This window comes from Harmonia axyridis, chromosome 6 (genome assembly GCF_914767665.1).
Source record: "Harmonia axyridis chromosome 6, icHarAxyr1.1, whole genome shotgun sequence".
Classification (NCBI taxonomy): Eukaryota; Metazoa; Arthropoda; class Insecta; order Coleoptera; family Coccinellidae; genus Harmonia; species Harmonia axyridis.
The window spans coordinates 36,207,209-36,232,674 of record NC_059506.1 but is presented as its reverse complement, the minus strand read 5'-3'; the positions used below and the strand labels follow the sequence as shown (position 1 = coordinate 36,232,674).

At 35.4% G+C, this 25,466-nt stretch overlaps 5 protein-coding genes across 12 annotated transcripts; 3 read left to right on the top strand and 2 right to left on the bottom strand.

The window, feature by feature from the left end:
* Positions 1-363: 363 nt before the first annotated feature.
* Positions 364-12,358, bottom strand: LOC123683240 (glycoprotein-N-acetylgalactosamine 3-beta-galactosyltransferase 1-like). 2 transcript variants are annotated; one of them, XM_045622154.1, is made up of 6 exons: positions 12,132-12,358; positions 3,092-3,444; positions 2,440-2,578; positions 2,087-2,246; positions 1,806-2,027; positions 364-1,646 (listed from the first exon to the last, which is right to left on the bottom strand). In XM_045622154.1, the coding sequence occupies exons 1-6, from the start codon at positions 12,155-12,157 to the stop codon at positions 1,467-1,469; spliced, it is 1,080 nt and encodes a 359-aa protein (XP_045478110.1). In that variant the 5' UTR covers positions 12,158-12,358; the 3' UTR covers positions 364-1,466. The 2 variants fall into 2 exon arrangements, with proteins under 2 accessions (XP_045478110.1, XP_045478112.1); XM_045622156.1 differs by lacking the exon at positions 12,132-12,358 and adding an exon at positions 6,263-6,427.
* Positions 8,087-11,895, top strand: LOC123683241 (aldo-keto reductase family 1 member A1-A-like). 3 transcript variants are annotated; one of them, XM_045622159.1, is made up of 3 exons: positions 8,087-8,436; positions 8,849-9,300; positions 11,151-11,895. In XM_045622159.1, exons 2-3 carry the CDS (start codon positions 8,851-8,853, stop codon positions 11,718-11,720), a joined length of 1,020 nt encoding a protein of 339 aa, XP_045478115.1. In that variant the 5' UTR covers positions 8,087-8,436; positions 8,849-8,850; the 3' UTR covers positions 11,721-11,895. The 3 variants fall into 3 exon arrangements, with proteins under 3 accessions (XP_045478115.1, XP_045478114.1, XP_045478113.1); XM_045622158.1 differs by having other exon boundaries at positions 8,092-8,487; XM_045622157.1 differs by lacking the exon at positions 8,087-8,436 and having other exon boundaries at positions 8,809-9,300.
* Positions 12,359-12,598: 240 nt separating the features above from the next.
* Positions 12,599-14,054, top strand: LOC123683242 (SUZ domain-containing protein 1). The gene is made up of 4 exons (XM_045622160.1): positions 12,599-12,729; positions 12,868-12,926; positions 12,985-13,230; positions 13,287-14,054. Exons 1-4 carry the CDS (start codon positions 12,673-12,675, stop codon positions 13,384-13,386), a joined length of 462 nt encoding a protein of 153 aa, XP_045478116.1. The 5' UTR covers positions 12,599-12,672; the 3' UTR covers positions 13,387-14,054.
* Positions 14,055-14,301: 247 nt separating this feature from the next.
* LOC123683238 (phenoloxidase 1-like) lies at positions 14,302-17,181 on the top strand. The gene is made up of 11 exons (XM_045622148.1): positions 14,302-14,441; positions 14,498-14,626; positions 14,713-14,905; positions 14,969-15,192; positions 15,244-15,446; positions 15,503-15,755; positions 15,808-15,972; positions 16,026-16,154; positions 16,213-16,537; positions 16,602-16,834; positions 16,893-17,181. The coding sequence occupies exons 2-11, from the start codon at positions 14,507-14,509 to the stop codon at positions 17,109-17,111; spliced, it is 2,064 nt and encodes a 687-aa protein (XP_045478104.1). The 5' UTR covers positions 14,302-14,441; positions 14,498-14,506; the 3' UTR covers positions 17,112-17,181.
* Positions 17,182-17,222: 41 nt separating this feature from the next.
* On the bottom strand, positions 17,223-24,612 carry LOC123683239 (beta-1,4-galactosyltransferase galt-1). 5 transcript variants are annotated; one of them, XM_045622149.1, is made up of 7 exons: positions 24,341-24,612; positions 21,040-21,285; positions 20,079-20,296; positions 19,846-20,023; positions 19,578-19,790; positions 19,137-19,444; positions 17,223-18,996 (listed from the first exon to the last, which is right to left on the bottom strand). In XM_045622149.1, exons 2-7 carry the CDS (start codon positions 21,271-21,273, stop codon positions 18,486-18,488), a joined length of 1,662 nt encoding a protein of 553 aa, XP_045478105.1. In that variant the 5' UTR covers positions 21,274-21,285; positions 24,341-24,612; the 3' UTR covers positions 17,223-18,485. The 5 variants fall into 5 exon arrangements, with proteins under 5 accessions (XP_045478105.1, XP_045478109.1, XP_045478107.1 ...); XM_045622153.1 differs by lacking the exon at positions 24,341-24,612 and adding an exon at positions 23,925-24,006; XM_045622151.1 differs by lacking the exon at positions 24,341-24,612 and adding an exon at positions 21,756-21,903.
* Positions 24,613-25,466: the final 854 nt, after the last annotated feature.

The window sequence follows — 25,466 nt, the reverse complement described above, 5'->3', positions numbered from 1 at the left end:
TCTGTGGCAAATCCGTTCATTCGCCTTGTAGAACAAAATCGTGCATGAATATCTCAGTTTCATATAGGTTTCCTGGTTATATTTCATTATTATATGTTGGTAGTCGGAACTCTCCTGTCACTGATTTATCTGTCAAATTTTAAATGCAGAAAACAGTTTTACCAACCAATCATTTTTCAATCAATCACTAAACGATATTAAGGGAAATATTCCATTAATATCAATAAAAATTCAGTGAACTGTAGAAAATAATGTATAATACTCGTACAGAAGGCTCATTCTAACACCTGTGGAATAATATCAACGCCTTCTGCACTCATAAATGACGTTTAAGGTTAGAATATTGAAATCAACAAAAATACGTAAGTCCAGGATCATATATATTTGCAATAAATAATACTTACAATTTAAAACTAAATTTCAATTCTTCTATAGAAGAAATAATGAATTTCAATACTAAAAAATACAATTGCTGTAATACATCCATAAAATAAAAATGAGCAAATTCAAGTATACCAAGTTTGCGATGGCAGACTAGTAATTACAGATGGCATATCTTAAGTACAATCTACAGATAATTGGGCTTAATTTTTAAGTACAAAGTGTATATATATCTCTTAAATAATAATTTTGAACATCGATGACGTTCCTATTTCTATTAAAGAAATTAAAGTCATTATTTCCCCGTAATACGAACTCTCATTTTAATAATGATACGATTCTAAATGAAAGCAAGAATAAAGAAAATAATGAAATCAATTATATCTGTACATTTCCCTATTCATTCTCATCGAATTTCACAAGATATAATTTATTTGCACCAAGTAAAATTCCTCAATTTTTGGGCATTATATATAATCAGCTATTTAAGATATAACCAGAACCGTGCATAAGTCAATGATTTATTTGAATTTATAAAATTCATATAGCACCACCTTTCTAGTACTTAACTACAAAATTTTGATGTAATCCTTGTCGCCTTTTTATTTTCAAAGTGTTCAGGACATTATTATTTATAGTGTTCAGAAAAAAAAATAGCTCGTGATAGAATATGCACTTCATAACCACGTCTTAGTTCTCACCTTTAGAGATTTACAACAAACGAAAGATAATTTTCGTTATATGAGATTAAAACCTGACAGCTAATGTTTCCAGAACATCCGATACAATTAAAATAAGAACTAGTCATAAAATAAGACGTTAAAAATGTTTGTGCTTAATCGATTATTTCGTAACGGACACAATTTTGAATTATCACTAATTTGGATTTTTTTGTAACCACTTTCCATTTGTCTTACTCAACAGGATAATCAATCACCTTATCACCCATCTGCTAATCTCAAAATGTCATATTCTACAGTAAAATAGCTATTCCATAAATAGTTTTGACACAGGGTAAAATTTTCCTTAGAATAGATATGTACAATTTCTTAGTTCTAACACAGCCTTTTAGTCTTCGCTACTTTTTAACTAATAGAAGTCTTGTTCAGCGTTCCAAGAACCGAATCCTGCAGTTCCTGAGGCATGTCTACATGGAAAGAAATTCCATAGGGCCTCAAATGATAAATGAGGTACTCCAATACGTACATTTGATTTGGACTTACATAGTGAAAAGACACTGCGTTGTCAGAACAACAATTCATACCCTGAAAACAGAAATAAAATCTGTAATATCACCACCTCTAGGTGTTCTTCAGGGTTTCATTCTAGTCCCAATTTTTTTCTTTAAGATGCAATAAGGTATCGTTTTTTAGATAAGATGGAATGGGATTTTTTAAAGAATAACGCAAATAAATATCTCTTACCTCTTTACTTTCGTAGTAAATATACTGCCAATACCAGAAGTCCTTATTGACGTGACCTGGGATGAGATGGTGCTCCGGTACAAAAGGAAAGAATCTTCCTCTACCCATTGGATCCCTAGAATCACCAGCTACGACATTAAGGGCTTCCATACACTTTCCCATCTCGACATCTTCAGCGCCACTATGTTTCTTGGAACATCCTGTTGTGTTTGTGAGACCAACCTTAAGCAAAAAATCCACATGAATATTTCAACGAGGAAATAGGAAACTTTATTTTTTACCTCCACAAATCTGTTCAGAGCCTCTCGACTCAAAACATAACCTGCACCTCCACTCATATAACCTTGCTTAACGTAGGGCTTGAATTTACATCCGAAGTAGATGGGCTCTGATGACTTATGGGGTAACAACATGTACCGTAAGTTTTCCAAAACGACATACCTGAAGATGAAGAATAGTTCAAAATTTGTTAAGTGATATCGGATAAATATCTTTGTTGGTATATTTGATACTCTTTTGTTGGCATTCATGTATAATTGTCAGTTTTTTCATTTCAAAAGTAAAAATCTCATTCATGATTACCAACACAAAAATATTAAATGATCCTATTGTCATTATGTTCAGTTAAACTTACGTATCATCATCAGCTTTCATAAACCAATCGGCTTTATCTTTATAATTGTTGTATACGTATTTGAATGCTTCTTTCGTTTTAGCCCACAAATTATCTCTACCTTCTCCAACAGGTAATGCAACTGCTGGTAGGGAGGCATCTGGAAAAAATATTTCTCATTTATTCACATTCTGTCTAGAAAGTATTGAGTATTAAAGATTTGAAACAACTTGCTTAAGGTGATTATCGAAATTTATTTTGTTGCTGAATTAGTACAACTGCCTTCTATCTTTCAAGCAAGTTCAAAACTCTGTGGGAGCTAGATTCTACAAACACAAAGTGCAGAAGGAATTCTTCCACAAGTTAAAATTCAAAAACAAGCCCCGAAGTGGAGATTTTATGAATGAACAAGTCTTGGAATGTTTTAGAAAGTTTTATACATTATTTTCTAATTTTTATTGAAATTAATGGAATAATGCAATGATTTTTGCATTGAAGAATGTTGGTTGGCAGAACTGTTTTCTGTATCAGAAATCTGACAGAAAATAGATAAATCCGTGACAGGGGAATTGCGAGTACCAACAAATAATAATGAAATATAACCATGAAATATGTATAGATATGCCCGAACGATTTTGTTCTAGAAGGTATCGAAAAAAAAAGTATTTCGCACCTTCCTTAGAGCTCATGAAGAGGATGATGTTGCACCTCTTGCCCCAGGTGTTCTTCACGTGCTTGGCCCTCTTCTCGTGATTGCTAGGGCCAGTCATCACCCAACACAAGATCCTAACCTTGTTGTACATTCTGTTAGCCACCTCCCTGTCTTCCATCTGGTGGAACTCCTCCTCCGCGCTGTGATCACCTGGATCCATGGTGGGACCAGCCAGGTGCGACATCTCTTGGCTGGTGTGAAAATCTATGCGACGTATGGTCATGACGTCCGGTGAGAGTAGAACGTAGGCCACTAGAAAACCGGCTGTGACACCGATAGACAACGTCAGGATGAATTGTTTGTTCACGGTTTGCCTGCAAAAAAAATTGCAAATTTTATAGATTGATCCCATTAAAGCGGTTTATAAAAGGAAAAAAAGTAGGACCCTAGGGGATTCGAACCCTAAGTCAAACTTTGGAATGCTTCACTGTTCCTGTGATGATCATTTTGAAATTTCTATAGAACTACTACAGGGTATTCCTAATTAAGGGGTACAAACGAAAATGGGAGAACCTACAATAAAAGGGACTTTTAAGATATACAGGGTGTTCCCAATTAGGAGGTACAAAGGGAAAAATATTATCCCTTTGTTTTCGAAATACAGAGTATTGAAGTTTATTTTTTTATGTTTTTTTCTCATAGCAACTGAACTTCTCAAGATATTCAATTGAAATTTGGCATATATATTCCAATTTGGAATTTACATCACGTGATATACCCATTTCGATTACAAATCTACAGGTTGATATATTTTTTCAGAATTCTGAAATTTATTCGGAATTAGTTTTGACGGTGTATTTCATTGGAAATAAGTGTAAAATGAACATATTCAATTGAGGTTTATCTTTCCTACGTAACAAGTACAATTTTCGGAATTTACTTCATTTGCATAACAAAATTCCATATTTAATTCATGCACATACTTCTTCCAAGAATACGTAACGATTACTGTTGAAACATTTCTCTAAATAGAGCGATAAATAATTGTTCAAATAGTTCAAAATCCATTAAAAAGCATATCACATTTTCCATTTGAACATGTTGACGATTCCATTTGTTGAACCACATGCTTGAATCGTTAAAATCGTAATTACAATTTCATGTGTACAAAGCTAACATAGGATGACCTAATAAAGCATATATTTTTCTATGTAATCGATCAACATGATTAAAATTAGAAAGATAAAACTTTGGTACAAAGTTAACAAAACCTTTAGCGATCGTTTCCTGGACGTTTCAAAATCTCTTTTTAGAAAACCCTTTATGTAAGTTTCAAATTTTGAACCGCGAATAGTCTGTACTATAACTCTCGAACTGTTGTGCTAACCGTTTTGAGGTTGTTTAATCCCATTTCGAAATTCTTTAATATACTAACTAACAAAAAACTGCAACACCCAGAAGGAGCTGTTTAAATTTTATTTTTTTTGTTGGTAAAACATAGATAGTATAGCAAGGAATATTGTAATCGTTTTTTGCAAGTTTTTTAAATTTTATAACAAACCAGCTGTTCGAGGAGATCCAAAGTGGATGTTTAGTAGTTGTTAAAATGCCTAGAGCACGTTTAGGCTGAATTTATCGCCAGCTAAATGAATTTGAAAGAGGTCGAATTATTGGTCATTAGGAGACGGAGATGTCATTTCGATAAATCGCTAACTGTATGAACAAAAATCCAATTACTGTTACGAGATGTTGTCAAGTGTGGTTTGATAATGCCAAAAATCGAAGAAGCGTAGGCACCGGACGTCAAAGGGGCACAAATGAAGTTCAAGATCGATGTCTAAGACTTATGGCCATTAGAGACCGATTTGAGACAATTCGATCTTTGGCTGATGAGTGGTTACGAGAACAAGGCCATCCTGTTACTTTCCGAACGGTTTACCGCCGGATAAGGTTTTTTGGACAGCAGCATTATCGACCCCATCTTGTGTTACCTCCGGCGGTTGAGCATCGCCGACAACGATTACAGTGGTGCAGAGAACGTCAACACTGGAATGTGGAATGGCTTCAGGTCGTCTTTTCTGACGAATCTCGATTCTCCTTAGGTGCACATGATGGCCGAAGAAGGGTTAGACGACGAGTTGGAGAAAGACGTGAACCTCAGTATGATGTTGAGCGTCATGTACATCTGACAGTAGGCGTTATGGTATGGGGTGCTATTGCACATGCAATTAGGTCATCTTTAGTCTTTATTCGAGGTTACATGACAGCGTTGCGTACCTTCAGAATTAGTGGAGCCATAAATGTTCTCCCTTACCGGTTCGAGAATCCAAAAATTCCAGCAAGATAATGCCCGACCTCATGTTGCCATAGTTAGTTTAAACTTTTTCGAAACGACCCATGTAAATTTTTTGCCATGGCCGCCCAGATCCCCCGATCTTTCGTCCATAGAGCATGTTTGAGACATCATGGGTAAAAGGCTTAGAAATATACCCCAGTCCCTTGGACTTTGGCGGCTCTGAGACATGAAGTACAGGTAGCTTGGGATAGTATCCCTCAAGAAGAAATAGACCATCTTATTGCATCAATGCCGAGACGTGTTGGGGAGTGTTCAGATAATCGCGGTGGACAAACACATTATTAACAAATTATTAAAAAAATTGTAAACCCTTCGTTTTTCTCCAAATTTCAATCATTTTCTCCTTTCTATACAATCTATGTTTCACCAAAAGAAATAAAAATTTAGACATCATTCTGGGTGTTGCAGTTCCTTTGTCAGTTAGTATATCAAATAGATTGTCTCAATGTGAATTGAAAAGGCACAGTGATAGTTGCGTCACAGAATAAAAAAAACTCTGTGGTGGCGTCCCAGATAATATCGTGTCGAATTTATATGTTTCGAAATACAAACAACGTGCAAATTGAACATTTCAATTAGTTCATTTTCTTTTTATGATCGTTGATTCCAGAAGATTAACTGATACGATATCATCAAGATAAACACTCATAATTTTTTTAAGAAATATGATAGGTATTACCTTTCAACTTCAAGAATTCACTGCGAAATTTATGGCAAGTTCAATATTTATAGAAGGATTTTTGTCCCATTCACGGATGTACAAACCAAGCATTTTTTTTAATCGGCTCCACGTTCAAAAGATAATCAAACAATTATCTTTAGACGCAATAACTCACCTAAGCTGATGTAGCATATTGCAACGATCAAAACAAGCACCTCATAAGTTGGTCACGATGAGTCGAATCATCGGTTTTTCAATTAAAGGATATAGCTAAACCTTCAACGTTTCACATGCCGACACTCAAAGGAGCAAGGAATAAAGAAAATCCATTAGACAAACAATCGTGAACCGGAATTTATCCATTCGATCTTTTGTTGAAGAAGATTTCCATTACATCATGTAGCTTTTCTATGACTAGATCGTTCAAAGCTCTTCCAGATCCAAAAATTATAACGAGCCTTCATTTAAATTCGTGGTCAAGAATGCTGTGGAGAAATTAGAGTTGATTTTCTATGATTACAAGCGCCTAGCTTGTACCAGATTCGAAGTATGTAAACCTCAGAGTAATTAACATAGATAGAGGGAGCAGTAAGCAAATTTTGTCCCCAACATGGACTATCAAATTGGACAAGAAGCGCGCGAAAATGAAAACATATCAGTGATACGATATTTCACTCAATTCGCGAGTTTCTCCACAAAGAACGCACTTCTTATGTCCCATAGTGAATCGACGTTTCATATCAACTCAAATATATTGAAATAAATACCTAAATATATTAGAAATTCATAAAACAAACTTCAAGCGCGCCAAACGACGTGAAAAAACCGATGACACTAGGAGAGCAAAAGTTGCCAAACCTTGATTTCAGCAGGTAGATACAGGAAATAATAAATATTCTGCTTATTATAAATTCGATAATTAGGAAAAATATCGGCTTCCAAATATTCAAATTTGCAATCGCTCAAATAAATATATTACAGACGAGATTACAGACGAAATAAAGTTTTTCGATAGAAATGCTCGGACAGGTCGATTTCTGTTTCGAGGGGGACAACTTAAGATGTAGGTTACGGACGCATAGCGCTTCAACCCTTGCTACTACAACCCTCACCCCCAAAATTTGAATAGGGAAGATGGAGTGAGTGATACCTCATTTGAAAGGTATTTTTATACTGATTTCAGCACAGTAATTGTTTTTTCATTTTATGCATTAGTTCTTGAAATATTCATGCGTTAGTTAGTTAGGAAGGAAGCCACAGTCATGGTTGTTTTGAAGCTCAAAATGTCGATTTTTCACAAAACACTACAAGTGCCATGAAAACACCACTTCATTTTCAAATACTTAGTTAAGAATATTTCGAGAACTAATGCATAAAATGAAAAAACAATTACTGTGCTGAAATCAGTATAAAAATACCTTTCAAATGAGCTATCACTCACCCCATCTTCCCTATTCAAAATTTGGGGGTGAGGGTTGTAGTAGCAAGGGTTGAAGCGCTATGCGTCCGTAATCTACATCTTAAGTTGTCCCCCTCGAAACAGAAATCGACCTGTCCGAGCATTTCTATCGAAAAACTTTATTTCGTCTGTAATCTCGTCTGTTTCGTTTTCAAATGGCCACCCTGTATAATAAAATTGTGGATTTGAAAATATATCACAATCCGACAACCTAACCTAACCATGTTGGGGACATGTAAAAATTGCGTATACTTCCTCTATCTATGTTTAATACTCTATGATGTAAACAAAACAAAAGTTAGTGATATGGTACAAGCTAAGCGCTACTTGTAATCACAGAAAATCAACTCTAATTTCTTCACAACACTCTTGACCACGAATCCCAATGAACGCTCTATATATCTATGATCCGCCGGTCACAGAAAAAGTCTCATTCCATCATAGAAAACAGTTTTCTGTCAGTCTCTCACATTTTTCACCATTACACCATTCACTTAGTTGGAAAAGGAAGTACAAAACGCAAAATTCGTACTCATTTTCATGCCATCATCGCCACTTGTTGCACCAAAACCTTCAGAAGTGATCTGAATGAGATTTCAGGGGTGTTACGTTGTTAGTTTGCCCTAGGTTATGGCCTGTTTTCAAGTTCACAATCCCAGACGGTGATCGATACACGTTGGCAAGCGCAAATCGGGTTATTTTTAGTGCACCACGATAGTTCAACGTCGTATACGAAACTCAAAAAAATCAATTTGTTCCACCGAATTACCCAACTATTACATCGGTTGCCCAGGTTACCGACACGTACATAGAGTTGTTTGTCAAGTCCTGTCAATCCCGAAAACCGCTGAAGATCATACCAAAACCCATCAGAAAAATTAAACTGATACGTAAGTGCTTCACCGAGTATTATAAGGGAACTATATCGCTTGGAATCTTAGGTGAGTAACGTTCTGAAGAAGAAAAGGGTTTTCCACCGCTTCCTGACATTCACAGCCTCGAAGGAAGCATGCTTGAGCCACGTGACTCGTCAGAGGTTAGCGGTCAACATTTAAAGAAGTCATAGGGTTCAAATTTGCTTCTGCTTAAGTTCCAATTTCATTCCACTGACCACAAAGTGTTAAGATCGCATTTTTCAAAATACTACACATACCCTACAACTATACAGGGTGTACCACGGAAAGCTCCCACATTTCAAAATCACCTAATATAATACTGAGAGACACCAGTGGAAGCAGCTTCAGCACTCGACATCATCAATGATCTGAAATTAAGCAATGAACTCCTTGTCACTTTTTCCAGGCATGAAAACCCTGAAGCTCAACTCGGGCCATGACATCCCCATAGTGGGGCTAGGCACCTGGAGGGCCCAGCCCGAGGAGACCGAAAAGGCTGTCCACACAGCCCTTGAAGCAGGCTACAAACACATCGACACAGCCTTCAACTACAACACCGAAGAATCGATCGGCGAGGTGGTCAAGAAGTGGACAAAGGAAGGTAAGACGAAACGAGAGGACCTCTTCATTACCACCAAGCTGCCCCACGTGGGCAACAGGCCCAAAGACGTCGGCAGGTATCTGCAGATGTCGCTGGAGAGGCTCCAGATGAACTACGTCGACCTTTACCTGGTCCACATGCCCTTCAGCTTCCTGGGGAACCCCGAGACGCATGCGCCACTGACCAACGAGGACGGAACGTTCCGATTGGATGTGGACAATGACGTCATCGGCACGTGGGCGGAGATGGAGAAGCAGGTAGTTCTAATGAGTCGGGAAAAGAGCATAGAAATCGCGGGTTATTAGGTCTAAAATCGTTTTTTACGTACTGTGAACTACTGACAGCTGTTATTGGAGAAGCAGGTAGTTGTAATGAGTCGGGGAACGACCACAGAAGTGGCTAAAATTGTTAGACCTAAAATTGCTCGTTTCAAAATATAAACTACCGACAGCTATCTTTGGAGATGTAGATAGTTTTTACTGTTGTGCACATTTAAAGCGGTTTATTGAGAAATTTACAAATTCGTACGAAAACTTCTCAAAATCTCAAGTTCTGAGCTCTTGAGAAATGTCACAGAGTCTTATAAGCAAAATATAAAGGCTTTTTCAAAGAATTCAGTAACTTCGAAGAAAAATTAGAATAAAGACAATTAGGTTAAGTTAGGTTAGGATGATATGTTTCAAATCATCCACAGTCGCATCGAAGTAAAAGATAAAAGAGAAATAGATTATAATATCCGAATGAGCGTATCAATTTTACAACTTAACTGTCGGTTAGTCAATTGAAATACAACCCTCTGAATCTACGCCACTGGATTACTATCGTAGCGAAATTTCAGCAGAAACATTCTTCAATTTGTCGGTAATTCTGGAGTCCTGTTGCACTAACTCTGCGTCATTTTTTCTTGCATTATTTCACTATCTGAATTTTTCCTAGATTACAACACAGCCATTCTGAACTAGTAATTCAGTATTATTTGAAATTTAAATTAGATGAACGATAAGGAGCATTTCAACGGAAATGTCGATAAAATATGTTCAGAAAACTTTGTCATTTATCAGAATTTCTGTTATACTACGATTAACACTTTGGATAAAAACGTTGAATGAACTATATTTACAATACGCCTTTTTCAATTTCCAAACCAACTAGTTTCACTCAATTATGATGGGATTCCAGGCAAATGTTCATCATGGCAAATGAATGAGCAAAATCTTAAACTAAAAACTCGATAGCTCCAAGCAAAATTTTGATGGCTCAACAAAATTTTTCACTAGTGTTATTGAAACACAAAATATTATGATTAGTAGTCTGTGGGCTTGATTCCAGTAACGCATATACAATACAAAATTGGTATAATTATTTGAATTCATTTTTGTTCAAATAAAATCAGATGTTCAAATTTGAAGATATGATTACTTGATTGAAATTAAGGTATGTTGTTCCTATAAAATGTTTTTGAATACGATTCCTTTTCAAAGTTACAATCCTCAAATAGGATGGTTCTTAAATTGTCGCCACTGATTAAGATCAACGTTTCCTGTATTTTCGTTGTATTAAGGCAAAAGAGAAAAAAATCTTTGATGACCACATCTTTAGTTTCATAGAAATAATATTCTAGCAAATAAGTGGAAAAATTGTAACAAATGATTTTTTGAATGAAAAATCCCATAATTTTTTTAATTCACCAAGTCTGAGTTACATCCCTGAAGTATTTCATACTTTTGGTAAAATTCAGAAGGAATCGCCTGCTGAATATTTGACATATCTCTACTAAACAGTTTTTACACTGATAGACTAAATGTCCAACTTTATTCATATCAAACAAAAATCAGCCTGTAAAATCTGAATATTACAACCCAATTTCATTCAAGCTAAATTATATGATCCATTTATTTTAAAAGTTGAAAGTTGTGGATTTATATTTTGAAAAAAAAAACATACTGCACAAACTATGAAACACAAATTACAAAAGATTCATCATAGTTTGAACATCTTGATATAATAATAACAAAAAAAAAACATTGTTTTACAATATCAAAATTTATTCTGAAGAATGTTAAATGATTAAAAACATGATGAAATGCTGTTATTTTTTATCATCTAGGTCGAACAAGGTAAAGCGAAATCCATAGGTCTTTCAAACTTCAACTTGGAGCAAATAGAAAAAATCTGCCTATCTTGCAAGATAAAGCCTTCTGTACTGCAAGTTGAACATCATGCCTATCTTCAACAACCTGATTTGGTAGAGAGGTGCAAAAAGTTGGGAATAGTAGTCACCGCATATTCACCCTTAGGCAGTCCTGGGGCCAACCAACATTTCAGTTCCAAGTACAATTACGAATTGGAGGATTTTCCCGATATTCTAGGGCATCCCACTGTTGGAAACTTATCTGAGAAGTATGGCAAGACACCTGGACAAATTTTGTTAAGACATATTACCCAAAAAGGTATCGTTGTGATACCAAAAAGCTTGAACCCAAAAAGGATCAAGGATAATATTGACATTTTCGATTTTGAACTAATTGATGATGATATCAGAATGATGAATGATTTGGATAGAGGTGAAAAGGGAAGAATTTTCGACTTTTTGTTCTTCAAAGGTGTTGAAAAGCATCCTGAATATCCTTTCAAGCAGAGATTAACAGTAGATGGGGAGAAAATATCACAACTTTGAAATATTTCATTCCATAAGTGTTCATTCAACTGTACATTTAATAATAAAACCATTTCACGAATTTGAAAATGTAATTTCTGGCACAATAGAATCTCATTACCATAATATAAAATGTGCATAATGAATTGTACAAAATGAAAGGCTGATAAGATGAATTAAATCAAAATAAACAATTCCATTATTCATTATTCAACCTTAAATATTCAAAAAATAGATTGAGGATCAAAATACAAAAACAACAGAATAATACCAAGATAAAACCTAAATTTACACCATATTTCTAGTAAATGGAAAGATGTACAGATGAAGAAGCAACAGGATGCTTTATTTCTGTAAATATCAATGATAAAAGTTATAAAAAGGAACGGATATCCTACAGATATTGATAATTTTCTAAATTCGATTTCTTACCATTTTCCTAGCCTAAAATATACCATTTCTAAAAGAGGTGAAGAGAAATTCACTCGGAATATTGTCGGAAGAAAACGCAAACACAATTCGAACACCTCGAATTAACTCGCACAATTTTCACTGTATGTCCACAAATTTAGCGTCATTTTCAAAATTTCATATTATCTTTTATCAACACGAAAAGTGGAAGGGTTTTTAAACCTTCTCCACTATTATACCGTGATTGAAAATGACATCCTCCATAGAAATATGCTTAACCTTACATCACAGCAGCTGCTGAGGAGCCGAAGATATATGACGGTTCATTACTTAACAATAGACAGCAACTTGGAAATATTTATTCTTGTAGTGAATTAAATATGGTAAATATTCGACATTTTTCTATATCTACCGATTTATCGAATATCAATCATAACATTTCCCAGAAAATTAGTACTTGATTTCTATGTTTTATTGCTTAAAAAAATTGACAACAACTGACGTATGGATCACATTTACATATGATCATGGCATTTCCAATGGCCCTTTTTCCCAACGTAACATGGCCTCCAATCAAGATTTACAACTGTTAGATAGTTGGGAAGAATTAGATACTGAAGTAATTAAGGCTCCTTTATTCCGCGAACTTTCTTTTTTAATTTCTCCCAACAAAGGGTCCTAACTTACGTTCAACTTGCTCAAATATTATAGAAATCAAATTTTTTAGGTTAGTTTTCTAATCTTCATTATTTTACAGGTATTGGAACAAAACTTTCAGAAATTATTAGAACCAAATAATAAAATAAGTGGCAGAAGGTAAAAAGCCAGAAGCTAACCTAAATCGTTCGGTGTTTTCAATTTTGTCATATTTCAGTAATGGGATCGCCTCTAGTTCAACCAGAAAACCTGTTAGAATAACGTTAACAGGAGATGATGCGCATAGATCCACACCTCCTGAACCCACAGTTAAAATATTAAAAAGACCTGTAAAAACTGTACAACACAACTGTGATTCTAAAGTGTTCCAACCTAAAAAAACGTTACAACAAAGAGAACAAGAATATGCAGAAGCAAGACTAAGGATATTAGGGGAAGCAAGTTCAGAAAAAAATGAAGAAAGGTGATAGTCTTCCTCCTGAAATTTCACAGTAACGCTAATACATGATTTTCTTTTAGGATTAGTATAATCAATAAACAGAAAACAGAAGAACTAGTTAATGTGATAAGACAGCCTAAGGGGCCGGATGGAACAAGTGGCTTCAAAATACGTAGATAGCATCATTGAAAATGACATCAATTTGTAACTCAACATATCATTATTTAATTTCCATCGTACCATATTTTTGGAGTATTCTGTTTGCCACCCCATACCATGTATAATTAACTGATCATAAATATGAGTAGCTCGGTTTTTTGTACTGATTGACATTTTTATAGTTGAACATGCTCAACTTTCCTCCATAACAACTACGAACAAATATCAGTAGTTCATTTGCTGATATTCTATATATTTTCAAATGAGATCAGTTTTCTCTTTATAATTTTATTATTGGATACGATTATATTTATATGGTTGCAATTCAGCATAATCTTGTCAAATATGGTTCAGAAAAATCATAGTACTCTGATCTATTTAGAACGATGAATGTTTTATGTAACACTGTATTTGTTCGATTTGTTATATGAAAGTAGAAAAATAGTTTCTTAGCATGCATTTAACAGAATTAAAGTGCATTATGTAAAGGGTGCCTTAATAGCATCACAAATAGATATTTTTAGAATATAATTTAATATATAAATAAAAATGATGAATCATTCTTAATTGGTGTAACTGAGCTACTCTTCCAGTTGTAAAATTGATTTGGAAACGATAATTAACCAATTTAAGTATAAAACTGTATAAATATTTTATATAATAGTAAATAGTAATTAAGTTATAAAGAATGAAGATTTTTTTTACCTTCCTCATGCAATCTATCACTTATTCAGATGAATAAAATTTTCAACTACTATTCTGTAGACAGGCTCTTTCAAAACAATGTATCTGAAAATTTCAAAGACACCATCAATTTGGTTACTCAAAAACAGGATATTGTTATCCTATGAAAACAAAATTTCGGTATCTCTTTGTTATCTATTGCTTCTTATTAACGAAAATAGTGAACCACAAAATTCGATCATCTCTGCAGGTGTTATCAAAACCACGAAAGATAAATGCCCGAAATTTTCACACATCTTTCAGTCAAAATTTTCATATAAAAGAGGTAGCAAGACACATTGAAATCATTGCATTCTTCTGTTTCTTCCAGTGAAGTCAAAGAATACTACCAGGTGAGTTAAATCTGAATTATTGCTTATGTATTTGCTCCTATATGAACATTTTTCAGCTTTCAATAATGTCTTCTTCATCTAACGCCAAAAACCATCTTCTTCTCTTGTACGATCGCCCCCAAGAGCCTGTTTTTGTTGCCAAGGGTGACAAAAAGTCGGTCTTCAAAGTTCCTAACAACTATCTGGTAAGTTAGTTTAATAAAAAAAATCTTGAAAGATTGTCAAGTTTTATTACCACTGGAAATAATAATCTATATTAATTTTTCTCCAGGCTGATCGTTACAAGCCTTTGGGGGTTACCCTGCAAAATCGTTTTGGTGAAGAAGCCGGTGAAGAAATTGCCGTTAAAAACATCTCTCTACCGAACTTGGGTGACATTACATCTATTGGTCGACATGAGAACTTCTCTCTTTTCATACCTAAACATCGTAGGCTGGCTGCAAAACTCATCAACATCTTCTTAGGTAAGAAGATGGCATCTTAAAGACTCAATCTGAGCAATTTCTTTACACATCTTCAAATTACAGGAATGAGAAACGTTGATGATCTCTTAGCCTGCTGTGTCTACGCTAGAGATAATGTTAACCCCTACCTATTCAACTACTGCCTCTCTGTCTGTCTCTTACATCGTGAAGACACCAAAGGTCTTGACATTCCATCCGTCATCCACTCTTTCCCAGACAAATACGTTGAAAGTTCTGTCTTCACAAGAGCTAGAGAAGAAGCTACCATAGTGCCTGATGGTTCAAGGGTAAGTTTGCTACCAAATTACCAAAACAACATTTAACACTTTTTCCTAAAGGCCCCAATCGAGATACCAAGGGACTACACTGCTTCAGACTTAGAGGAAGAACACCGCGTTGCTTACTTCAGAGAAGATCTTGGCATCAACCTTCACCATTGGCATTGGCATTTGGTCTATCCTTTTGAAGGACCTAGAGAAGTCGTCAACAAGAACAGAAGAGGCGAGTTGTTCTACTACATGCACCAACAGGTTATAGCTAGGTACTACTGATCCAAAAACCTTCGTTTACCTCTTTAACACCTTTTTTCAACTCCAGATACAATTTCGAACGTCTCTGCAACTACTTGAAGCGCACAGAACGTCTCTTGAACCTCAGAGAGCCCATCAAAGAGGCTTATTTCCCCAAGTTGGACAGCTTGGTTGCCAGCAGAAGTTATCCTGCTAGAGTTGCAAACCAGAGCATCAGCAACTTGAACAGAGAGGTTGATCAGATTCACCAAGACATAGACGATATGGAAAGATGGAGGGATAGGATCTTTGCTGCTATCCACCAAGGGTACATTGAAACTGTAAGTGCTGACCAGTTCCGTAAAACCAGGATTCTTATATATTAATATTCAGGAGAGTGGTGAAAGGATTACATTGACTGAAAATGAGGGAATCGATATTCTTGGCAACATGATGGAATCTAGTAATTTGTCTCCGAATAGGACTTTCTACGGTGATTACCATAACATGGGACATATCTTCTTGTCTTACATCCACGATCCAGATCATAGACATCTTGTAAGTGTTATTCTAAAAATTTTAGAAGGGGCGACTAATTTTTATGATTATAGGAAAGCTTTGGAGTCATTGGTGATTCCACCACAGCTATGAGAGACCCCATTTTCTACAGATGGCACGCACATATCGACGACATATTCCAAGAGTTCAAGGCTACAATTCCTTCTTACCCAGTAGACCAAGTAAGACAGTTAGATTTACCACTAACTTCTTCCTTACTAACCGAATATTTCTTTCCAGTTGGCTTACCAAGGTGTAACAGTTTCCAACATAGAAATCCAATCGCAAGGCTCTCCGAATAACATGATTAACACCTTCTGGCAACAGTCTGACGTAGACCTATCCAGAGGTATGGACTTCCAGCCTAGAGGACCAGTATTCGTTAGGTTTACCCATTTGCAACACCAGGACTTCAACTTTAGGATCACCGTCAACAACCAAGGTGGCAGCAGGATGGGAACCTGCAGGATCTTCATGGCTCCCAAATTTGACGAGAGGGGTAATCCTTGGTTGTTCAGGGACCAGAAGACTATGTTCATCGAGCTGGATAAGTTCCCGGTGAACTGTAAGTTGTCTAAAACTGCTTAGATTGGCAAATATTTTATATATTCTCTTTCTTCCTCCTGTAGTGAGGTCTGGACAAAACACTATCACCCGTTCTTCAACGCAATCTTCAGTGACCATTCCTTTCGAAAGAACCTTCAGAGATTGGGACACAAACAGACCAGAAGGTGGGGATGCATTGGCTCAATTCAACTTCTGTGGATGTGGATGGCCACACCACATGCTGATACCAAAGGGAACTGCTGAAGGCTACCAATGCCAGCTATTCGTTATGATCTCGAACTACGCCAACGACCATGTAAGTAAAAATACATAACCTAAGTTAACCTTAAATAATTCATTCCTTTCTATGATAGATTGAGCAAGACGTCGTTGGAACTTGCAACGATGCCTACTCCTTCTGTGGTTTGAAGGACAGGCTTTATCCTGATCGTAGATCTATGGGATATCCCTTCGACAGGACACCACGTGAAGGTGTTAGGACTCTTCAGCAGTTCTTAACTCCCAATATGAGAGTACAAGATGTTGTGATCCAGTTCAACAACAGGACCGTGAGACCAAGAAGCAACAACTAAGTTAATTGAAAATTTATAATAACCATGACATGTACCAAGCTTTTTTTCAATATATATGCTGCATCCAATACATACTCTTATTCTAAAACACCAGAACTCACAAAAATACCCTCAAACTTAAATGGTTTTATTTGTTGGAAAAATAATAATCACAGCATAAAAAATCGAACATAGAGTATAACAAAACTCCATATAAATCACAGAATACTTTACATACAAAATATATATTTACAAAACTACCAATTGTGCGAAACCAATTAGTGGTGGATGTCTTACAAAAATGTGAGGTTATAGCAGTTCTTTATCCAAAAAATACTTAGGATTGTGTCACACGACTTCTTTGTGCAGTTTTTGATGTAAAACTGTTTATTTTTCACCACTATTGAAACCGAACTGTGTTTCAGAAGAAAATCTTTAAAACTGGTAAGAACCCTCCATTCGATTTCATTTTAACTTACAGCTTCAAGGAAAAATTTTGAATTTACGTCAAGAGTTTTTATTGAAAAAATAGTTAGGTTTCAATTGAGGTATACGCTTTGAAATAAAATATATAAAGCTTCATGATTTTACTTCAAAAGCTTTCTTGTGGTATGTAGAAATATCCTTATAAGATAAAATGACATAAAAATTCAGCTTGACATTAAAATTATGGTAAATCAATTCCTCATTAAAATATATACAATATACAAGATCGCGGTGAATTGAATGATTTCTATTTTAATGATATTTTTTGAATATTGACTTAAGTTTAAGGAAATAATTGTAGATAGTGTAGTGACCTATTTGAAATGCCTCCAATAACAGTAAAAGAAGATATGTCTCTGTTTTGAGAGCATACTTGGAATAATGCGTTGTGTTCATTGAAAAAATTTTCTGTCTAGCTACAAATACAACTAATATTTTCTGCAAAATAATCTGGTAATTTCGGTTGGTGTTTATATGTAGTGAATTATACGCCGAAGATTCAATATTGCTTCAATTATTTTCCTTTCTACATTAACCTCTTCGTTCATCACTATTCCACACATACGTTCTCTTTGTCAAGAAAAAGAAAGATACACCATAGAAACTGTAGTACATAGATAGCAGTAGTTCAATAACCTCTTATTGAAACTCTAACCTAACATCAAATTGAGTTGGTTTGGAGATAACTGTTGGATCAACAATATCTTTGTTTGTTCTTAGCTTTGTTGTTGAATCTTTTCACTACTGTACAATGCACGATAGAATTTCTTCTGTGTATGAATCTATGTTCTTTCAATCAATCTATATTTCTTCTATGACTCTAATCCGGCCTACAATTCGCCATTCGACCAGCTTGATTGCCTCTACACATCCTCGAGAATTAATTCAACAAAATCTTCTCTTCAACCATTACCTCTCCTCAGAGGACTTCAATATTTTCATGATTTTACTGAAAACCCTACTCGGTGGTAAGGGCGGATCATCGAGTTCGCACTTGTTCTTATTCTTCTCCCAACTGACACTCACTCTACCCACTAACCGGTCTCTATACCTAAAAGCGGTGGTATCCACTGTTGAAGGCGTCTTTATGCAGTCGTTACCGCCAAATTCACACACCCTGTAGTGGTGCAAGATGGCGGCGTCAGGGGGTACGTTCAAGGTGCCGTGTCCTGGCAAAAATTCCCAAACGAAGTGGTTCCCAGCTTCCACTACTAGCTCTGGTCTGCAGATGTACTTTGATCTTTGCTTATGAGGATGTAGCTTACTTCTTCTCCTCGTCTTCTTTAGGATGACCAAATTGGTAGCTATTGGATCGTTGGAATTGTACACGGAGTCGTCGTCGCCCCATTGAAGGTAGAAAAACGCGTTTTGAAAGGAGTATGAGCCAGTTGTCCGTGTGTTCATTCGTCGATTGAGAAAACTGGAAAAGAACAAGAATATTCAGTCCCCAGAAGCACTTCAACATTCAATTTACAGAACGTATCAATTTTGCTGTCAGTTGTTTGGCTCTGTGGTTATGGATATAAATAATTCTATGCTTATGTCAATCTGTGAACTTACTCTATGAGCTGCGGTAGGGTATCGTTATGTCTAGGAACTATGTATTCGTCCAAATCGATTAGAGAGACGTGCGAATATCTGTACATGGACCTGTACAAACAGTCGTTCAATGCAGCAAACAGACCTTCGGTCCTAATTTCCTTCTGTGAGATCATGTCTAGCTGCCAGGGAAGCATTGTTACCAACCCCTGTTCGATATAGTCCTTCAGGAGACAGTTGACTTGTGGTCCTATGGTGTGATTGTAGAAGGTAAAATGTTCAACTCCCATTATTCTATTCAGTTCGATGAATTCTAAAATCTGGAGAGCCTGCAAATAATTTAATACATGAAGAGGCCATAGAGAATGTAGGAATGAAGTGTACTATGTTCTATGTTTCAACAGGATCATCCAAAAAAGAGGCCATAGAAAAAGTAGAAATATTCTGTTGTATTGCTCTCACCCTATTATAACTAAAATGCAGAGGCTTGACGCAAACAGCAAACTTCTTTACAGTCTTGGTCTCATTATAATTATCTGTGACCTCCAGAAGATTAGTCGGCATAGAGTTCTTCCTAACGACCACAGAAACGAAATTAGGCGCTGTTTGATTATGTGCCAGTGGGCACATCACGAAACAAGCGCTGTATTTTAAATTCCAATTTTCTCGGATAACCTGCAAATAATTAAATTAGATGCGATTACTCTGAATTATTCATCCTCATCCCCACCCTTATCTTCGCCGGCACCCATTTCGAGGTGAAATTAGCCGGATTATCGTCAGCGGATTTGTACCAGAATTTACAGGACACTTTGTCCGGCCCTCTGGTTTTTGTTGCCGCAATTATTCTAATAGATCTCTGTAATTTTCGTCGGTCATAGAAAGCGGAGAATACAAAAAACTTATATCTGAAAGAAACAAACATTAGTTTAAGAGAAAATTGGACGGTGAAATTTAATTTACCTAGTTCCGTTTACTATCTGCCAACTTCCTTTCGAAGGGCTCAGATGAGTAGGATAAAATGAGTGATTATTCTCTAAAATATCTTTGGAAGACTGAATTTCAGCATCGTCAACACCCACTGGTATTGGCGCCTGATTTCTTCCTAGTAAGAGCGCTCCAATGCTATTGTCAAGGCTGCCTAAGTCAGAACCTAGACGAATTGATATGTAATCATCGTTCTGAAACGAAATTTTGCATTTAGTCCTTACTCTATAATCCACAATCACAGACACATCTCTATGATCTACGATCACAAACACTTCTCTATGATTCATGATCATAGATACGCTCGTTCAATTTAACTTATATGAACCACAGGCAAAATTAATTCAAATTGTCAGAAAATCACACAGTCATATTGAAATTAAATACGAAAATCAAGATGAATGAACAAGCTAAATACCGACTTCAGTTAGTCGTACATGCGATGCAGAAATGTTTCCACTTCGCTTACATACCCTTTATAATATATCTTGGATGGAGACTTGGACCAGATGGATCGAACAAACCCTTTGAACTTGCTCAATTGATTTGGAGTTAAAGAAACCAGAAGCTACCGATTGTTCAATTATTTGTCAGGAAACATATGTGTTTCTAATAAAACGAAAGTTTCTGAAATTTCTTCTATTTTATTGATCTGAAAGGTTAATAAAACCAAAGCAAATTCGTTAAAGGGAATTCATGGCATCTACAAGCTGGTCCTAAAGAATAACCTAGGTATATCACGAAAGGTATGAAACCATAATTGAAAATAGTACTTGTTAGCTCTATTATTGTTTCAAGGTTTTGTTTAAATTTATCGTTCTGATTTCGTGGCATTTCTTCAGTGTTTTTTCGTATATTACTGTTAATTTAGAAGTGACGTATATACGTCAGAGATCATGAAAGGAACATAGAATTTTATTATGAATGAAAAACTAACCTGCAATGATTCTTCATACTCATTTATCTCCTGCTGTCTCGAGTGATACACCAAGGAACCATGTCTCACCAAAACTCCAGCCCCTCTGCCTCTCTCATCTATCAAAAATATTTCGGCGAATACAATCAACCCAAATATAGCAAAAAATATGACGACGATGAAAAAACTCATCTGTGCCCTCTGCCTGTTCCTGTAGTTGACATATTTCTTCTTACCTCCGCTGCTCGAGCCCATAACGTCAGGATTCTACAACAAAGAAAAAGAATGGGTATGTAATCGATGCCCCCGGCCTTTTTGTCAGTGGAAGCAACCTCAGAATCGTACGTAAACGTTCACAGGTTGTTCCCGAATGGTTTTCTATGTCATTAAGTTAACGGAGGAGTTAGGTCGGTGGATCCAATTCGAATCACAGGGTTCGATGGTTCTCTTTACGAGCTCTAATCTCCGTAGCCTCTGCAATGCGTGGAGAGATGAGGATTGCAGTTTGCGGGCATCGAAGATTAGTCCGTGCTCAACCACAAAGTCGAGGATTTTATTATCGTGAAATTAGTTTTATACGCGATTTATCAGTGGCCTACACGATGTTCTCTGGTTATGGACCATTGATGCAGCAAATAACTACAGAATATTATGTTCCTGAGTTTATATTGAACTGATTTAATTTAAAATTAAGTGTTTTTCATTTATTATGCGTCAGATCGTGAATAATGCATTACCTATTCCTGTTTTAAACAACTTTATCGTTCAGAATGACGAAGACTCGATTGATAAACACTATTTTTCGGTATTTAATTCATCTCGGCACCAATATGCACTATGTTGATAATGATGGATGGATTAAAAAGAAGTATGAGTATCGTTTTGATTGATAACTTATCAGCTATCTGTGTGGTTTCTATTACTCTTCCACTTATGTTCAGAGTTTCGAAGAACACTCACAGTCGACTAATTTCAGCAATAAATTAAACACCTACTCTGGAAATCGCTTCATTTTGACACAACTAATATTTTTACAGGATAATTAATATAACACTGGGTTAAAAAAAACATGATCCTCGTAAACGTTATCAACGGAAACCACCAAAACAATGCTAATGAAGATAAAAGAGACATATTTCGAATTTTGTCCATACTATCAATGAATATGTATAATACTGCTTCAAAAACATCAATGAAATTTAAATTTTGTTTGTTTTCAGATGATTTTTTTCTCGAATCGTTAAAGAATGCATACTTTCATAGATCAAACACAAAATAAGCTAATTCAGTATTCTGATACGAACTTTCGGCCTGGAATAATTTGAACATTAAAAAAAAGCGGCAACTTTAAAAATTTCACGGAATCTAATGTAGTAGAAATATAATTTTTGTCTTTTCACAAATTAGATGGAAATTCACGCATTCAAATCAAGTAAAAACTAATGGAATCGTGCCAAAAGCGCTTCAAGCATCATAAACGTTAATACGTATGTAGATTAAAAATTAATAGATCAGATCAGTCAAATATGTTTGCCGTTCTTAGTACTTAATACACTATTTAGTTGTTTACCTGAAACGTATCGTTACATCGCTCTTGTGTACTTTATTCGAAAAAACAACGTTATCCAAGCCCATTTCGAAATATCGCGTGTAGAGCGTACATTTTAAAAACACCCCAACTGCAATTAATCCATAAAAATGATGTAGATGATGGCAGAGTTAAGGCTTCATAATTGTAATTTTCATGCGATAAATTAAGGTCGATTCTTATAAAAAACCGTACTTAATTAAGTTTCTAGACAAAGAGAAATCTTCCATAAGGCGGAGTAAACATTCTCGTGACTTGGAAGGTAGATTAAGAAATCTGCGAAAAGAATCAAATAAGTAATTAAGAAACCAAAAGCATTAGTTATCAGATTTCTTCAATCTGTATTGTAATCCGAGTCGATTAAGCAATTCAAAAACTTCGCGATGTAGATGGCGTCAGCAGTTATAAGTTACTCAATGGTCTCTCCTGTTTTCCAACCATAAAACCATATTTTCACAAAGGCATCAAAATAAGAATTATCCTGTCTGATACTTATTCGAGATTCTTTATTTTCTTCCAACCTGAACAATACAAACAAAAGGCTTTTCCTCACACCCAATTCTTGTTAAATCAAAATTGACATGGGAAACGCAATGGAAAAGTGTTTTCCACATGAATATTTGATACCAATTTGTTGGGGGACTATAGATGAAAGCATGTCAAACAGAGATCCTATTCGATGCAGGCCTGTCTATAATTTGGTTCATCCTCTGAATTTGAGTCATTTTCTTATGAATTATTTAGTGTTTTACGTGTTCTTGATCGACAGTTCGATATTCTAACACGAGAGCTTCTTTGAGTGAATTTAGACTCTTCTGCAGTGAAACAATCAATATTTCAACGCTCTTAAATAAAAAATATACTTTTGATATGATTTTACTACATAACTGTACAGGAAGTTGAACCAGCACTGCTTTTGGTGAAAGGAAAATCACCTCATTTATTTACAATTTGCACTAGTCAAGTAGAAATTAGCAGTAGAATCACTGAAAATTTGCACTCAACTTATTTCGAAATTGCACTTGATGTAACTACGAATTGCACTCAACGTAATCGAAATTTTCGAAGAAATTACGAAAAATTGCACTGAACATAATAAAAATTTGCTCTGAACTCAGGCACCTATATGGAAATTTGCATTGACTACATAAAAACTGCATCTATTTCTACAAAAATTTACAATGAAAATTAGCACCGAACCTAATGAAAAGTTGCACCGAAATAAAACAATACCATTGTCTTCTAGTTAGATAAGACAAAATATTACTGAACTAGAATCATTGTATATTTTTGCAAAAGGTGAGCATAATATGTTTACCTTCAATAAAACATGTTATTTTGTTAAGCTATAACATAATCACAATGTGGCAAATTGTGTTTGTTTATGGACTGAAATAAAATTGCGTGCTCTTACTACGTATAAAAAAATTGCACTGCAGTGAAAGGTCAATTGTGATAAATGGGATCAAAGTTATTATTCTCCACTCCATGACAACTGCTTATCAACGACCTAATTTGTTTGTTATAGATTACGACATCAATAAAAACATAAAACCGTCAGTAAAATGAGAACGATATCCAGATAAACAACAAGTAAATATACAAAACATGTTGAAGAGTGCTATTTTTTACGCTGAACAACAAACAGAAAAATCTACAAAAAGATGAATTGACTAAAAGTTGTAAAAAGCAACAACTGAAGGTCACACAACAAGAATAATCTCATCATCTAACCTTTCAGACAATCTCCAAACGAATCATCATACCCAGATCTGTTCAACCAGTCACAAATATCAAGAAACAACAGCTGACCGCAGGAAAATCAGTCTACGAAACGTGCACGACGTTTCGTCGCCTCTGCTACATCTTCAGGCGATATCGACGAGAATTCCCAAACTAAACCACTACGTTGGCCGTAAAGTTTTTCACAGTGCAGAAAATGGAAAATTTTCGAGGAAAACAGACCGATTTGAACAGCCGTCGGTGACAGTGTGCAGCAGCGTCCATACAGGGGGAGACGCCTGCGTCGCCCCTTCGAGCGATCGATGGCCGGTGTTGCCGAATTGTTGGAATCTCTTGAGAGTCGGAAAATTCGGGAAAATATTGATATAACGAGATATTTCTGAGGAAATGTTACGTGTTTCCCAATGATAAGTGAAGAGGACTATTTTTGAAGTAGGGAATATAAGAGCATCGGAAAAATTATTATTTTGAAGGATATCAAATTTTGTATATTGAAAATAAAATTGTTATTTACTTTTATTCAATATTATCACAAGTGTTTACATAATAATTTTCTGATTTGATTCTCAGTTGTGCTACTTTTGTTGAAATAGAATGTCCTATAAATCTATTTCAATAATACGTATTTGCAATTTTTATATACAGTGCAATTTTTAATAAATTTAAATTTTGATTCTATCTATTGTCTAGAACTAAATCTCAGATTGTCTAGTACAAATTAAGTTGAGTGCAAAATTCGATTAAATCAAGTGCTATTTTTTCAAAAAAATTGAGTGCAAATTGTCAGTAATTCTAATGCAAATTTCTATTAAGAAGTAGAGGCCATTGTCTCATATACATTTGCACAAAATTGAATATTCTTCTTCTCTAACTTGAGTCAATTTCCGCTAGAATTACGTTGAATGCAAAGTTCGATTACATCAAGTGCTATTTCTTTTAAGTTGGGTGCAAGTTTTCATTAATTCTAGCGCGAATTTCTACTGAGAAGTAGAGGCCATAGGTCTCAACAACATTTGCAGAAAATTAAATATAACTTCGTGTCAATTTCAATGGGAATTGGCATAAGTTCGGGTGGAAATTTGCACTAGAATTACTGAAAAATTGCACTGGATGTGAA

Bases quoted from the DNA above. Each gene is read 5' to 3' on its own strand.
- LOC123683242 (XM_045622160.1), top strand. From the start codon at position 12,673: ATGGCCTCCAATCAAGATTTACAACTGTTAGATAGTTGGGAAGAATTA. The intron at 12,730-12,867 runs GTAATTAAGGCT...ATTATTTTACAG, and splicing joins GGGAAGAATTAGATACTGAA to GTATTGGAACAAAACTTTCA. The intron at 12,927-12,984 runs GTAAAAAGCCAG...GTCATATTTCAG, and splicing joins AATAAAATAAGTGGCAGAAG to TAATGGGATCGCCTCTAGTT.
- LOC123683239 (XM_045622149.1), bottom strand. From the start codon at position 21,273: ATGGGCTCGAGCAGCGGAGGTAAGAAGAAATATGTCAACTACAGGAAC. The intron at 20,024-20,078 runs GTAAATTAAATT...TGTTTCTTTCAG, and splicing joins CAGATAGTAAACGGAACTAG to ATATAAGTTTTTTGTATTCT. The intron at 19,445-19,577 runs GTGAGAGCAATA...AATTATTTGCAG, and splicing joins TGCATTTTAGTTATAATAGG to GCTCTCCAGATTTTAGAATT.
- LOC123683238 (XM_045622148.1), top strand. From the start codon at position 14,507: ATGTCTTCTTCATCTAACGCCAAAAACCATCTTCTTCTCTTGTACGAT. The intron at 16,155-16,212 runs GTAAGACAGTTA...ATTTCTTTCCAG, and splicing joins CTTCTTACCCAGTAGACCAA to TTGGCTTACCAAGGTGTAAC. The intron at 16,538-16,601 runs GTAAGTTGTCTA...TTCCTCCTGTAG, and splicing joins GGATAAGTTCCCGGTGAACT to TGAGGTCTGGACAAAACACT.
- LOC123683240 (XM_045622154.1), bottom strand. From the start codon at position 12,157: ATGGTATATTTTAGGCTAGGAAAATG. The intron at 3,445-12,131 runs GTAAGAAATCGA...TTTTTTTTGCAG, and splicing joins TATTTTAGGCTAGGAAAATG to GCAAACCGTGAACAAACAAT. The intron at 2,579-3,091 runs GTGCGAAATACT...TATTTTTTCCAG, and splicing joins CTTCATGAGCTCTAAGGAAG to ATGCCTCCCTACCAGCAGTT.
- LOC123683241 (XM_045622157.1), top strand. From the start codon at position 8,824: ATGAACTCCTTGTCACTTTTTCCAGGCATGAAAACCCTGAAGCTCAAC. The intron at 9,301-11,150 runs GTAGTTCTAATG...TTTATCATCTAG, and splicing joins GGGCGGAGATGGAGAAGCAG to GTCGAACAAGGTAAAGCGAA.